Here is a 16,874-nt window from a genome sequence, read left to right as displayed (position 1 = left end):
GGATGTAAAGGACTTGAGACAGGCATTTATAAGGGAGAAAGGCATACTAGGTAGAGAACATTGGAATGGGTTGTAGACTGATAGGTCTAGAATGTAGTTTCTAAAAGTTGCAGAGGGAGAAGAGATCAGAAAGTTAGCTTGGACCTAGACTGTAGAAGGCTTTCAATGTTAGGTTTTAGTTCTGAATTTATTTGGTATGTAATGGGGACATCTGACATTTTTGAGCTTTCAGGGAAGATTACAGAAACATCAATGTATAACATGGATTTCAAAGGGGATAGTCCAGAGGTGGAGAGAGCAGTTAGATTGAGAATATCGCCGTAGTCCTGGTAGGAGTGGATTGGAACTCTCAGTAGGGTACATGTATCACATTAATAGAATAAATAAGATTTGGCATGATTAGTTATGGGAAGGAGAAAGTGGTAGCTGAGACTTGGCGCATGCGTAACTAAGAGGAGGGTGGTACCATTAATAGAGATTTCCTACAGTGTTGCTACATTAGAACCCTAGTTTAACTCGACCTCCTAGGCATGTTAGATATTGCCATTTTCATTCTGATCATGACCCAATTGACCTGGGAGTCTAGTAACCATAAAGGGTGAATCATTGGAAACTCTAGTTTCTTTGACATTGAATATAAAGGTTAAACCTCGTTCAGCCTCTCTTAATAGCAAATTCATGGTGCCCTTTTCAATATATTTGCCCTAATCCTTTGGGAATTCATTTTTGTGTGTGTGATTTTTTTTTTGTCAGTCCCAACCTTGGGAATAAAAGATCCCCTAAAGGCATTCCCTATTTTGTAGATAAACTTTACCAAATTGGTTTAGTCATATTTCAAAAGGTACCCTCATGCTCTTTACTAAAGATTTGGTAGACTCAGCTGTATTTTACTTGATTTTATAGATTTAAGCCACATCTCCAAGTGCCTGGGTACTTGCCCAGCATTCTGGGTATGTTGTACTTCTACAGATATGGCCAAATGGTTAATAAATATCCTTTGGGCCAAAAATAATGGGTGGGGATTAAGAAAGTGTCTGTTTCTTGTCTTTTTAAGTTTACTAGACATTGTTCTTACCACAGTTTTAGCATTACTAAATGTCTCCCCTCCAGTTGGGCACTTTGACAGCAAGTAGTATGTGCAGTACACTGAGCCAAACTCTTACAGCAATTATGACATTGACTATAGCAAGTATGGATACAAATTTAGGGCAGAATAGAAAATGAAAATGCTATAGCAGTGGTTCTGTAGTTCCTTTTTAAAAAAGCTTACACTTTTCATTTATAAATTTATTATGTATATTGGGAGACTGGGCTTATGCAAAAGCAATTCTCAAAGTGCATTTTTCTCCTCTTTTTCTGAGCACTGAAGACACCTTAATGGGCTTTTATACCAGGAAGCCTTCCAAAGAAGAGGGACTGCTATTTCCCATATGCTTACCCTGTAGATTGTGTTCCTTCTGCCTTTCCCTTACCAGATGTGCAGTATGTGAAGCTCCGGCCGTGGTGATTGCAGTTCACAGTCAGACCATCCAGATTCCCCGTTGTCCTCAGGGATGGGATTCTCTCTGGATTGGTTATTCCTTCATGATGGTATGCAACACTCTTCCTTGTCTGTGTCATCAAAGCTGACTGTCCCGTCATATCTACATTTCTATCTAATATGAGGAATCCCTATCATCTACGTAGTAAGAAGCTTGAACCTCATATAGCTTCTATCCAAGCACTGTGTTCCCTCTCATACATTTGCTGGAACATATTTTCATAATCTGCCTGTTTCTTCTGTTGGATACCTTTGGTGTGGATACTGTTCTGTTACCTCTGGCTCTAGTTCCTTCACTGGCTTTGAATTTTCGGTCCAGCTCAGCATATATCTTTGGATGTTCACTAGGGTATCATGGCACATGGGTATTGTGGCACATTTTCCCTTGTCTTTTCTAGCACACAAGTGCAGGGGCAGAGGGCTCAGGTCAAGCCCTGGCCTCCCCTGGTTCCTGCTTGGAAGAGTTTCGTTCAGCTCCCTTCATTGAGTGTCACGGGCGGGGGACCTGCAACTATTATGCCAACTCCTACAGCTTTTGGCTGGCAACTGTAGATGTGTCAGACATGTTCAGGTAAGGTGCTTATGGCTTTAGTTTAGGTCCTAAGCTTCCTTCAGAGGTGCTAGCGAACAGAGAGGCAGTTCATGGATGGTTTATACCCAACAGATATTAGGAATTTAAAGGACCATGTCATTTATTCTTGCTTGTTCTCCTCATATACCAGACTCTGGTCAGCAAAGCAGACTTGGCTAATAATAGGTATATGTAGTTTGAGATGGCTTGGTAATAATTCTTCAAAAGCAAAACAGAGCAAGGAAAGGTTATGTGACCTGCTCAATAACAAGTGAGCGACTGAAGCCACCCCAGAAATTGAAGCAATAATCTGTGTTGCCTTCCCCAGTCCAGTAGTCTCCTTTCCCAGAATGTTTTCAAGGCTCTCATCCAAGTGTTTGAATGAGTAAGACCACATATGATACATGTACCTCAGGATACTTTATCCTATTGGAATTTTTTTTCAATTTCAATTTATTTTTATATGTTGCTTTTTTTGTTATCATTAATATTTTTCCTATGTATTATCTTTATGTAATTGTTATGTATCATCATTTATTCATCATCAATTGCCCAGATCCCTCTCGTTCTAGGACCATTAAAAAAATGTATAAGAGAAAGAGAGGGAGAGACAAATAGACAAGGGTAATGGCGGCAGGGAGGAGAATCACAAAAATACCTATGACCACTAATGACTCTTAGGCTATAGCAGTCATTGCGTTAGATTGCATTGCTCAAAAGTTAACCAGTAAGTCATCAGAAGAGCTACTGAAACACAAAGAGAATGTTTACATATGAATTTGAGCCAAATACCAGAAAAGGCTAATCTGATAATCTTGTTTCTTATTTCCCAGCAAACCTCAGTCAGAAACGCTGAAAGCAGGAGACTTGAGGACACGTATTAGTCGATGTCAAGTGTGCATGAAGAGGACATAACATTTTGAAGAATTCCTTGTGTGTTTTTAAATGTGATATATATATATATATATATATATATATATATATATATATATATATATTTCCCAGGATGCAATGTCTCACTCTCCCCAACTTTACCACTGCTGCCACCAATGGTGCTACTATATATGACCAGGAGAACATGCTGACTAGTAATCATGAAGATTCAAATGTACCTCAGCAATGTGCCAGAGCAAGGTCTCTATTATTTTTCTACGAACAAAATAAGGAAATGAATTTACTTTTTGGGTCCAGAATGACTTTCCCCAAGGATTATAAGATGAAGATTATATATTTTGCCCAGTAACTAAAATGGCACGTTAAAAATTCAATTAAGAGAAGAATCACACTGAGTAAAATAAAAGACTGCAGTTTGGGGGAAGAATTATTTTTCATGGTGCTACTAATCCTACTGTATCCCAGTTTTTTAATATAAAAGTGTTAAGCTTATTTTGCTCTGTAAGTACAGAATGTGTATATTGTGTAAACAGCCTTTTAGCTCAAAATGTTGAGTCATTTAGATGTGACCTGACATGAATCACTCTTTACAGAAAACTTAGGAAAACCTAGAATACAAACAGCAAGATTTTATATCCATGTTTATCAAAGTGAGAGAATTTATATTCTCGCATCAAGTTATTACCGAGAGTGAATATAACTTGAGTTTTATCCCCTAAGTTCTTATTTGACTTTTTTTAAAAAAATAGGTCATTTTTAGTCACTTTAATCAGAATTTTAAATGTACATGTTACATACCAAATTATAATATTTAATGAAGTAATTTCTCTTTTGCTGTATTCTCCAAGACACTCTTAACACTAGATGCCCCCAGCTTTGATGTTTCTTACATCTTGTTTTTGCTCATCCCCGACTGGGCAAAGTTCTCCCAAATAATTTTGAGAAACAAAAATGTATTTAAAAAATTGACAATTCTTTTCCCTGTGCTTTTTATGTAAGAATTATTCTCCTGTGGGCTGTGCTTGTACAAGAGCTGGGAAGACAATACTTAGTCTTCTCTCTTCAATTACAAAGCCAATTGATGTTTCTTACTTTTTTATTTTAAACGTTTTATTATAAATAGTCATAAGAATACCTTATTTCCCTAGCTGTCATCTTCTCACTTAATGTTTTTTAACTCACCAATATCAATTTAATTAAAGATATCATATGTTGTAAGGATGGTTTGTTGTGTATCTCTTCAGGCTATGTGTAAAAATCTGCTCATTTACACATAGACTACACAGCTGCACATCAACAGGTAGTCTGCCTTCTCAGAGAATCATTTAGAGCAGTTCTAAAGCAAAAGGAGTTTCTGCAGACTTTGATCACTCTGATACCTGATAGGAGACATAGTAATGTACTTTTTCCAATGAAGAAAACAACTCCTTGGAAAGTATTTTTGAGGTAATAAATTTATTAACAACATTGTGTTGATGGCTGAGAAAGGAAGCAGAACTACTTTCTATTTTGGGAAGAATTCATTAATAATCTTTAAAGCAGATTAGTGAGTTAATATTCCTAATGATTAAGAATGAACACATGTAGCTCTCTGAAATCGTTGAGGACTTGCCTCTATAATAAAATGTGTATTATAGCTAAGATATGAAACAACCAAATGATTTTGAGAATTTTAGACCCTAATATGAACCCATGTAAAAACTAAAGCTTAGCGTGTATAGTGGTAAAATTTAGGTTCTAAATAATGGTAGATCATAGTGCTGATTGCTCGTAATACTGTTGATTTCAAAGCTAGCCAATTGCAAATTCTAGCTTTATTTTTCCATGAGCTACACGCATGAAAACACTAACGGGTAATTGTAAGTGAAAATGCCATATTACATCCCATACATTTTTCTATATGCTGTACACCTGAAGGTTGCTCCTTGAGTTACAGCTGCAAACACTGATTCCAGAGGTTTTGCTGTTTGTAGCTTTCCCTCTCATGTTTCGCTGGTTGAAAATCTTGGCTCAGAAAGAACCTCCTAATATTTTATATTGTAATAGTTGCGTGTGCAGCTGGTTTTGTGTTTCTTAAATCCCCTAACTAGCCCCAGCCCTGCTTTGTTGTTTAAAGTACATGAACCCAGTCCATTCCAGGATCTTAATGTTGTTGACTCACCCTTGCCACTGAATATTCAAAGATTATTCTGATGTAACTGCTCTAGTGCTCTAGTTACCTATAGTGAGTTTTGCAGTCAAATACAGTTAATGGTTTTCCCACATAGGCAGGCAATGAATGAACTGTTCTGCTTAATCAGATACAAATAGTTATTACATGTACCAACCAAATGAGATGTGTGTGTGTGTGTGTGTGTGTGTGTGTGTGTGTGTGTGTGTGTGTGTGTGTGTGTATGCCACATTGCTATCACACTCATCATCTCCAACACTTCCAAAAGTGTTTTCGCTGGACACCTTGTGATTATACAATGCCTTTTCTCACCTGGGCAAATTTGAAAAACACTTTCTATTTCTTATGGTGCCAGTGAGGTTCTTTGCCTCAATTGGCATGTTTAGTTGAAATCTCACTGGTCATGCCAAGCCATCAGAAGTTTATTCATATGTTAATCACAAGAGGGCACTATCGCCTTTAAAAATAAATCAACATGGGAAAAAAATAAATGTCAGCATGTATTTGTTGAGCTCATTGTTGATGAGATTCCTCGTTTTAGCTTCACGTATTCTTTCATCCTCATAAAGATCAGTAGCAAGTATTTTAAGAGGTGGCCCAGTTACCCAATATCTGCATGCGAGATAAGGGACAACTTTGCTGTCAAAGATTTTCTTAAGAGCCTGATTAAGAGTTGGCTCTGGTAGTAATTCCTGTGCCTCTCAACACAGAAGCAAATGTCCCTGCTCCCCTATGCAGCCACTTTTGTTTGGCCAGGATTTCAATTGGCTTCTTCAGCAGAGAAGCGCTGTTCTCAGACTGGACTGTAAAAACACCTTCATCTATAGGCAGCTCCAAAATAAATTGAATAATATTTTGAAATCATATGTCATTTCCATTTTACAGCAGTGGTTTCTAGAGTATATTCAGGATGTTTGGAAGGTTTTTACGGTAGAAGCACTCGTAGGTTGGGACATGGAAGGAAAAAGTTGAGCTAGGCCTGTCTCCCAAGTTCCATAGCAACGAACGTTCATTAGGTACTTATTAGCTGTAGGGCACCATAATAGATAGGAATCTAAAATCAACTCAACCAGAAAAATAGGTAGTCACTCTAATATATACTCCTAAGAATAGGTATGCTGTTACTACCAAATCTAATTCTAGGCCGGACTAGGACAGATCATGAGGCTTTTTGCCAGCAGTAGCTGTCTGGAGAAAGCTGGCTCACCCACCCATTCTCTAACACATGGGCAGGCTAAAATCACATTTATGTAACCGTAATTCTCTTCTTTTATGAGTAGACAGCATGCCCAACACCTGACCCCACAGGACGACGAATTGCTGATATCATACCAATTTATGCCACATATCTTCTGTTTTCCTCTTCCGGATTCACATTGCATTCTTCACCCTGCTTTCTGCCCCCGAGGGTTACTGTGCCCTCTGGCTTCTGCTTGGGTTCAACCAATGCGATTCCCCAACAGGATAGCAGAGTGATGTGCAAGACTGAGATTAGGGTATTTATTTTTATGGGGTCTCTAGGGTCACCTCAGGTTGGCTTGTCCTCCTCAATTGAATGTCTCTGCTCCTCTCAAGATGACCTGTTCTTCTTAATTATCTCCCCCTCTGATTGTAGTAACCTCTTCTCATCCCTTCAGGTCTATGTTTATGATGACAAGTCTGCTGTTGCTGTGCTGCTCGTCCTGGATTCCTGCATTACCTTCTGTGGTTTCCCTACAGACTCCCTATATCTTTCTAATTAAACTCTCCTCAGACTATCCTAATATAAGTGTATTGTATGTTGTTGATAACCTGACGAATGAGCAACTGCTTCTTGTTTCCAAAATCTGTTGGAGGTGCTTTATTCTGCAGGTGACACAATGAGGCTGAATTGATAAAACCGACATGCATGACTAGCACCTGCCACTTTGTACTGAGGGATAAGCCAACAGAAATGACTTAACATCACTTAGTCTAAGACCTAGTTTACCAAGCTTTATTGGAAGCTGTGTTCCAAGGTTCTTAGGGTGAAACGAGGCAAAATATATTTGTTAATCTTAAATTATTTAACTCTTTTCAAATATTGTTTCACTGGATCTCTAAAGAATGCATCTTGACTTCCCCCAAGGTGGTCATTTGGCTTGCTTCATCCTACTCTGAATGAAGATTCTCAGTTGGCAAACTAGATGCTAAGCACTGGTAACTGATCCCTGAAAGCTCCAGAAAGAAAACTCCTAGTAGTACTACTTCCCCCAGAGAAATCTGCCAAGTCAGGTGTACACGCCTGTAGTTAGTTAAAAACCCCAAAGTATTACTAGGCCGAGAAATAGACAATTTAAATCACCTAAAACAAGTGGTGTTCTAACTTCAAGAGTCCCTGTGAAAGGTGAGCCAGCAGAAATACTTCAGATCTGCTTCCCTGTGTTCATCAAGGGTACCAGAATGAATACTTAGACTGGGGATTATGCAAGATGTAACAGCCTCTAAAGCCAAAGGCAGGCTGAGACTACTTGTAAATTTCAACCAGGGCCACATGGAGCCTGCCAAGAAGTGAAGATATTTTCATTTAAAGTGAAATCGTTTTCTGGTTGATTTCCTTGGGGCCAGTAAAGTGTTTGCTATTGCCAGTCTATCGCAAGCCAGAATGGTAAACCAGATGTCAGGTTTTTGTGTCTTTTTCTGATGCAGTAATTTGACTCTTGCTTGGGCTGTAAGAAACACTATCACTGATGCCTCAGTAGCAAACAAGAGTAACACCTTACATTTATATAGTTCTCATTAAAATGTCATTCTTCAAACATTATTTCATCTGAACCTCAACAGTGCTGATCTATTCAAACTGCATTTTACAGATGCAGGAGCTGAGCCTTAGAATGGTTAAGTGACTTTCTCAAGGTCATAGAACAAACCGCTAAGTTCTTTTTCACTCAGAATCTAATCATCACCATCTAGTCATGAAGATGCCTGTATCAAAAAATTCAGAATCCTATGTATTGGAGATTCCTGGCACTACAGGTCTCTCTGCCTCATGAGGAGTGATAAGTTGCATGTTTTGAAAATCTTGGTTCCTAGTTAATGATGAGTGATTTTTCCCAGCACCATTGCAGCACCTGAGACCCTTTAGAATTAGCCCTTGGACATAGGGGACTTACAGTAAACCCACGGTACCTCAGGATACTTTTGTCTGTCTGGTCCAAGTCTCTGTAGTGAAAGTAAACCTTGTGAGTCTGGCCTGGTGTCCGCCTCACATGACCTTCCTCGGGGATCTTGAATCCAGATGAGCGCCTGGAATTTGAATGCTCTGATCTGCAAACACTCCAGTGCTACTAGTGTCCAAGTAAGGACCAGTGTGTATTGATTGCTATGTAAACCTGAGACCATGCAGATACTCTCTATTGTCTATTTTAAACAATGTAAAAAGTACTCTGGGGAGGGGAACTTTTCTTTAGTTCCAACAGGAAAGTTCATTATATTTCATTAACACCAGCATACATAAACACACAGAAGCAACTAGAGTTTGCTAACTATAACCTTCACTGGTCATACTTTACATGCAATAACTTTCCTTATTTGGCTCCCTTCAGCAGAAATTTAGGCTGGGAATCAAATGAACCAACATCAAACCAACTGGGCCAAGCAGTATGTGGTTACTTATCAGAATAAAAATGAAGGGAAGGTTGAAGACAAGTTGGAAAACATGTGGGCTAAAATAGGGCCCTGCTTAGCTTATAATAATCAGTACAGTAAGAAGCCAGGCTTTGAGATTACTAGACTTAAATATGTTCTTAAATTAACTGTGTACTTTCAGGTGGCAGCTGTTGCCCACCTCAAGTCCAGCAGCAGCACAGAAAACTGCCCACATGGAGTGGAAAGAGATAACAGTCTAAAGCCATTTTCACAAATGCATCCTTCTCCTGCTCTGAGAAAGCGGTATTTTCTTTTTTTTTCCTGTATTCAGGTTTTTTTAAATTGAAGTATACTTGATTTACAATATTATATGTTTCAGGCGTACAACATAGTAATTCACAATTTTAAAGGTTATATTCCACTTCTGGTTATTATAAAATGTTGGCTATATTCCCTGCGTGTACTATATATCCTTGTGGCTTATTTATTTTATACATAGTAGTTTGTACCTCTTAATCCTCTACTGCTATCTTGCCTCTCCCCACTGATAACCACTACTTTGTTCTATATATCTGTCTGTTTCTGTTTTGTTACATTCATTCGTTTTATTTTTTAGATTCTACATATAAATGAAAACATATAGTATTTGTCTTTCTCTGATTTATTTCACTTAGCATAATGCCCTCCAAGTCCATTCATGTTGTTGCAAATGGCATTCTTTTTTATGGCTGAGTAATATTCCATTGTGTATATCTGTCTAGATAAATAGATAGATAGGTAGATAGATGGATAGATGGATATACACAACATCTTCTTTGTCCATCCATCTGTTGATGGACACTTAGGTTGCTTCCATATCTTGGCAATTGTAAATAGTCCTGCTATGAACATTGAGGTGCATATTATCTTTACAGATTAGTATTTTCATTTTCTTCTGATTTATACCCAGGAGTGGAATTGCTGGATCATATGGTAATTCTATTTTTAGTTTTTTGAGGAACCTCCATAATGTTTTCCATAGTGGCTGCACCAATTTACATTCCCACCAACAGTGTACAAGGGTTCCCTTTTCTCCACATCCTCACCAACATTTGTTATTTGTAGACTTTTTGGTGATAGCCATTCTGACAGGTGTGAGGTGGTATCTTATTGTGGAGAAACTAGTATTTTCTTTTGTCCTCTCTGAGCAAGCAGAAGCAGCCATGGGCACATGACAATGTGCTAAGGCTTTTCTCCTTGCAGGTCTGTCAGGTTTTGCTTCATCTATTTTGAAGATCTCTTATTAGGTGCATGAATATTTACACCAGTGGGTGTAAAGTGGTATCTCATTGTTTTGGTTTGCATTTTCCTAATGCCTAATGATGTTGAACATCTTTTGTATGCTTGTTGGCCATTTGCGTGTCTTCTTTAGAGAAATGTCTCTTCAGATGTTTTGCCCATTTTTAAGTTGGGTTATTTTTCTTTTTACTGTTGAGCTGTAAGAGTACTTCGTACACTCTGAATACTAGTCCCTTATCAATATTTCCAAATATTTTCTTCCATTCTGAGAGTCGTCTTGTTACTTTCTTGATGGTGTCCTTTAAAGTATAAAAGATTTTAATTTTGATGAAATCCTATTTATCTATTTTTCCTTTTGTTGCTTTTGCTGTTGGAAACATATCTAATCCAAGGTCATGAAGATTTGCCCCTATGTTTTCTTCTAAGAGTTTTATAGTTTTAGCTCTTACATTTAAGTCTTTGATTCATTCTGAGTTAGTTTTTATACATGGCGTGAGGTAAAGGTCCAACTTCATTTTTTTGCATGTGGCTATTCAGTTGTTCCAAAACAATTTGTTGAAAAGACTATTTTCCCCCCATTGAATTGTCTTGGCATCCTTTGAAAAAATCAATTGATCACAAATGTGTGGGTTTATTTCTGGACTCTCAGTTCCATTCCATTGATCTATATGTCTGTCTTTATGCCAGTACCACACAGTTAATTACTGTAACATTTTAGGAAGTTTTGAAATTGTCAAGTGTGAGTCTTCCAACTTTGTTCTTATTTTTAAGGATTGTTTTGGCTTATTCAGTCTCCCTTGTGATTCCATATAAGTTTTAGGATCAGCTTGTCGCTTAATTCAAGGGAAAATATAGCCAACTGGGATTTTGATAAATTGCACTGAATCTGTGCCTCACTCTGGGGAATTTTGTATTTTAATAATCACTATTCCAACCAATGAACACAGGATGTCTTATCATTTATATAGGTCTTCTTTAACTTCTTTCAATGATGTTTTGTAGTTTTCAGTGAACAAATGTTGTAGTTCTTTAATTTATTCCTAAGTAGTTTATTCTTTTTTACATTACTGTAAATGGAAATTTCCCCTTAATTCTCTTTTTCAACTGTTAACTGCTTGTGTATAGAAACACATTTTTTTTGTATATTGATCTTAGTATCCTATAACTTTACTAAATGCATTTGTTAGCTTGAATAGTTTTTAGTGGATTTCTTAGGATTTTCTATATATAAGGTCATGTCATTAGCAAATAGAAGTAGTTTTACTTCTTCCTTTCCAAACTTTATGCTTTTTATTCATTTTCTGTTATTAATTGATCAGGCTAGAAACTCCAGTATAATATTAAATAGAGATGATTAGAATGGACATCTTTTTCTTGTTTCTAATCTAAGGGGAAAAGTTTTAGTCTTTCACCATTAAGTATGATGTTAGCTGTGGTTTTTCATAGATGCCCTTTGTCAGGCTGAGGAACTTCCCTTCTATTCCGAGTTGGTGAATGTTTTTAATCATGAAGCGTTGTTGAATATTGTCAAATGATTTTTATGCATCAATGAGATAATCATGTGAGTTTTTCCTTCATTCTATTAATTAGGTATATCACATTGATGGATTTTAATATGTTGAACCAACCTTGCATTCTGGTATAAATCCCACTTGATCGTGATGTATAATCCTCTTAAGATGCTTTTGAATTTGTTTTGCTAGCATTTTGTTGAGGATTTTTCACATCAATATTCATAAGGGATGTGAATCTGTAGTTTTCTTGTAGTGCCTTATCAGCATACTACTGACCTCATAGAATGACTTAGGAAGTGTTCCCTCCTCTTCAATTTTTTGGAAGAGTTTAACCAGGGTTTTATTAATTCTTCTTTAAATGTTTGGTAGATGTCACTAGTGAAGCTGTCTGGTCCTGTGCTTTTTATATGTTGCTTAGCTGGATTTGCTAGTGGCTTTTATTGTTTGTTTGTCTGTTTAAAGATTTTGTGTCTATATTCATAAGGAATATTGGTCTGTAGTTTTTTGTGGTGTCTCTCTCATGTTTTGGTATCAAGATTTTGGTATCTATGAGGTTTTGGCCTCATGGAATGAGTTGAGATGTTTTGCCTCCTCTTCAATTTTTCTGGGAAATTCTGTGAATGATTGGTATTAATTCTTCTTTAAACATTTGGTAGAATTCACCAGTTATCTTGTTCTAGGCTTTTATATGTGGGAAGTTTTAAAATTGATTATTCAATCTTTTTACTTGTTATATCTATTCAGTTTTTCCATTATTTATTGTCAGTTTCGGCAGTTTGTGTCCTTCTAGAAATATGTCTATTCCATTTAATGTGTCTAATTTGTTCACATACAATTGTTCATAGTATTCTTTTATAGTCATTTTTATCTGTGTAATGTCAGTAGTAATGCCCCCTTTTATATCTGATTTTAATCATTTGAATCTTCTCTGTCTTTTGTCTTACCTATGCCATGAATTCTAGCCACATTGACCTCCTCGGACTTAGAGGTCCATCTCTTTAACTCAAGGAATTGGCTTAGATTCCACAACCCTGCTCCATGACCTGAAGTTGTTCTCAAGGCAGTAAGACAGGGCAGATGTAGGTCTTACCAAGTTTGTTTCTCATCTCTTAGGGATCAGTATTCTTTATTACTTGATATCTAGTGTCTTGAACCCCCTTGTTTCATATTCTGAGGTTCTTTTCTCAGTTGTTCAGGTGGGAGATTAAATATGGTCTACCTTGGCCAGAAGTGGAAGTCTCATATCTCATTGCTTACAATTACTTGGTGCCAGCACAGGGCAAATATTCATTACAACAGTAGGTCAAAATCTTTGTAGAGGATTTTGTTTACTATATGGCACATAGGGCTTTAACTGTAGGGTCATCCGTTACCTCTTGTAATATGAATATTTGTATTAGGATAGCCTAGTCTTTTGTCTCAGCTGTGATTTAACAGTTGGAGTGAGTTTCAGATAAGATATTTTTCTCATTAACTTTAGTAATACAGTGTTTTACTTTATTGTAAGTGGGGAAAGTAGAAAAAACAGTTTTAGGCTCTGAATCCACAAAGTGAAATATTGTGAGCACCATTGGTGTAATGAACACATTTCTTAGTGGGGGTGGGAAGTATGAAAACAGGGAAGGAGAAGTGAAAATCCTCCTTTCAAATCCTATATGGCAAACTCTCATTTTTTTTCATGTATCATGGGTCATAGAACTCTAGATTAAGAAGAAATCTTTCCAATCGTTACATCCTATTCTCCTACTAGACCTCTTATTAGGACTTTAATAGCTAGGAAAGATGGTTAAAATAGACTTCTCCAAGGGAGAGAAGTGGATGAAAAGAGAAGTAGTTGGAAGGATGGTAGGGCCTGGTCTATACAATGCCTAAGATGCCTTGTAGTTCTAAACCCAATTCCAGACTATCAACTCTATACAAACTAAGAGTCAAATTTAGTTTTCTAAGGTGTTAAGGAACCAAACTGGAATCCTTGACAACTAAAAGGTTGACCTATTGTCATTGTTGTGCTCCCACCAAAAGACCTGGTAGTCTTGCAAAAAAAGTTTTTTGCAGTTTCTGTACCTTATATGCGTTATATCTACTGTGTAATTAATGTGAGATATTTAGCTCTAATTCTAAGTACTGTCTAAGCACCACCACCAATACTGCCTGTCTTCCTAGAATGAGCATATTCTTAATATAAAGAGGAAAAGAAAACATAATAAAAACGCAGGGTCAGAAAGATGGTTCCTAAACTGCTTCTGAGAAAGTTAAAATAAAACAGTAACAAAAATCTGAGCATGGACATATTTTCAATGGCCAATATGCATTCAATTCCCTGAAAATGATGCAGAAAGTACAAAAATGTTGAAAAACTTCTTGGGAGTTACAAGTGTGGAAATACAGAATGAACTGTGGGCATCACATTTTTCTGTAGCTGTTTAAGAATCTGCTTCCCATTTCAATATTTCCTTGCTCCTTTTGTTATTGAAATGATATTTCAGGTTACTGCCAGTGCAATAGAATACCCTATAACGCATATTCTGAGATTGAAAAGTCAAATCATTAGCAAAATGAAAAGGCAACCTACTGAATGGGAGAAAATATCTGTAAAGCATATAACTGATATGGGATTTGTATCCAAAATATATAAAGAACTACATAACTCAATAACAAAAATACAAAACAAAACAAACAAACAAAAACAACCCCAAACAATCTGATTTAAAAAATGAGCAGAGGATATGAATAGACATTTTCCCCAAAAAAGACACACAGATAGTCAATAGGTACATGAAAATATGCTCAACATTACTAATCATCAGGGAAATGCAGATCAAAACCAAAATGAGATATCACCTCACACCTGTGAGAATGGCCATCATCAAAAAGACAAGAAATAACAAGTGCTGGTAAGGGTGGAGAAAAGAGAACCTTAGTTCACTGTTGGTGGAAACGTAAATTGGTGCAGCCACTATGGAAAAAAGTATAGAGGTTCCTCAAAAAATTAAAGGTAAAACTACCACATGACCGAGCAATTCCACTTCCGAGTATTTGTTTTAAAAAAAACACACTAATTTGAAAAGACACATGCACCCCTATGTTCATTGCAGCATTATTTACAATAGTCAAGGTATGAAAACAACCTAAGCGTCCATCAGTGGGTGAATGGATAAAGAAGATGTGGTACATATGTACAATGGAATACTACTCAGCCATAAAAAGAATAAAATCTTGCCATTTGCAGCAACATGGATGGGCCTTGAGGGCATTATGCCAAGTGAAGTCAGACAGAGAGAGACAAATGCCATATGATCTCACTTACATGTGGAATCTGCAAAAACAAATGAACAAACAAAACAAAGTCCATAGCTACAGAAAACAAAAAGGTGGTTGTCAGGGGGAGGGGGGATGGGTGAAATAAGTGAAGGGGGTCAAGAGGTACAAATTTCCAGTTATAAAATATATAAATCATGGGGATTTAATGTACAGCATGGTGACTATAATCAATAATATCGTAGTGTATATTTGAAAGTTGCTAAGAGAATAAATCTTAAAAGTTCTCATGGCAAGAAAAAAATTTTTTGTAACCTTGTATGGTGACAGATGGTGACAGACTTATTGTGGTGATCATTTTGCAGTGTATACAAACATTGAATCATTACATCGTACACCTGAAACTACCAGTTTTGTATGTCAATTATACCTCAATTAAAAAAAGAAAAAAAAACAAACAAGAAAGGTCAAGGAGGGGATTGTTTCTATTTCAGTTCTATGGACCCAAATGTTTAAGTTAAATCAGTGGTCTTCTCTGAAATTCTCAGGACTTTAAAAAGTTTCCCCCATTTATATAGCGCAGCACTGATGTTACTGACAAATTCCAATGTAGTATGCAACAGTGGTTCCTAATTGCTTTAGCATTTATCATGCACAAGAGACAGGAGGGAAGTTGTCTCATTTTGTACAGCTCAGTTGCATTTCTTATCTCCAAAGTACGCGTAAGCAGCGAACTGGGACTTAAGGTAGCTGCCTGAAAACCAGCATCCGTTAAAATGCCTGTCTTGGAGGGAAAATGTATTGGTTTTTCTAAAACAGAATACAGTTGAGCCTCATTCTGTGCCTTAATTTTGCATGATTTCTCTTTTGCACATTTTATAAATTAGGGGCCCTGATCTGGTTTCCCGTATTTTCATACTCACATTTTCCAGGTTCTGCCTTTGAGCATTTTTGTTTTCAAAACATTTTAAAAAGCATTTTGGTGCATTTCCAAGATGCCCTTTGGGGTCAGTTACCACCTAGTAATATTTTTCTAAGCAGTCACCGAAGGTGCTTAACTTGTGTATACTTAGGCATGTTTTACCTGACAAGTCTTCTGAATAGGTTTTATGCTTTAAAGAAACAGTACCCCTTCACATTGTACAGTGAGCACGTGGCTGCTATGTATGTGATTAGAGGAGTGGAGAAGCTGAAGTTCTGTTCACATACTCTTCAACACAGAGCTTTCCAGCTGGCAAGTTCTGCTGATAGTCAAAGCAGCCACACTGACTATGCCTACTATTGCAGGAATTCAAGTTCCATTAAGATGTGAATCAGCAAGTGAGTATACAATGATTATATAGACTGAAAAGCACAGATGTGCCTATCTGTCTTTGAGGGGCTGTTTGGGATGAAAAAAATATATTTGGGCTATGCCTTGGCAAATATAGATTGCCTACCTTGAAGAGAGGAGAGATAGATCTATCCATATATATAGATATAGATAGATAAATAGATATATTAAATCTGTAAAGTGTGTGTATATGTATATATATATATGTGTGTGTACACATACATGTACACATATACACATTTTAATTACAGATTTTAAGATGATCTCTGTTGTGGACACTTTCTAATGATAAAGGCAGTCTAACTAATACATTCCCACTGTGATATTCTTTTACACACAACTTCTTAGGTGCATCAAGTAAACTCAAGCTGTATAATGAACTCAATTGTCCACAAACATACAATCCATGAAGCTCGTGGCTTATGCACGTGACGTGGGAACTGCTTCCTACTCTGTGGCCCATCTGACTCCACTGATCCGTCCCCCATTTCCCCGTTGATCCTTGAGCAAGCATGGGTCCCAAAGTCTTATTACACTGCCCTTCTCTGTGGCAAGGGCGATTTGGTAAAGGAAGGAATCGGGGATGCAATCATTTGTCTAGTGTTCCTTTAAACCTTTGGCTTCTGATTAGGCTGACAATACAATTTACTAATATATTCTTGACATTCAATCCATTCATCAATGCAGAAATGTTTGCTGTCTGTTCATTG

At 37.0% G+C, this 16,874-nt stretch overlaps 1 protein-coding gene across 2 annotated transcripts in view; it reads left to right on the top strand.

Annotated features, from left to right (window-relative positions):
- COL4A5 (collagen type IV alpha 5 chain) overlaps positions 1-4,223 on the top strand; it is a 218,474-nt gene extending 214,251 nt beyond the window's left edge. For both annotated transcript variants that reach the window (XM_033849377.2, XM_019949549.3), the window contains 3 exons: positions 1,476-1,590; positions 1,939-2,111; positions 2,945-4,223. In XM_033849377.2, coding sequence (XP_033705268.1) covers positions 1,476-1,590; positions 1,939-2,111; positions 2,945-3,026 — 370 coding nt within the window. In that variant the 3' untranslated portion in view covers positions 3,027-4,223. The remainder of the gene's footprint in view (positions 1-1,475; positions 1,591-1,938; positions 2,112-2,944) is intronic.
- The last annotated feature ends 12,651 nt before the right edge of the window (positions 4,224-16,874 follow it).

Source organism: Tursiops truncatus, chromosome X, assembly GCF_011762595.2.
Source record: "Tursiops truncatus isolate mTurTru1 chromosome X, mTurTru1.mat.Y, whole genome shotgun sequence".
Classification (NCBI taxonomy): Eukaryota; Metazoa; Chordata; class Mammalia; order Artiodactyla; family Delphinidae; genus Tursiops; species Tursiops truncatus.
The sequence above is the reverse complement of the archived record's forward strand: the minus strand, read 5'-3'. Positions and strand labels throughout refer to the sequence as shown.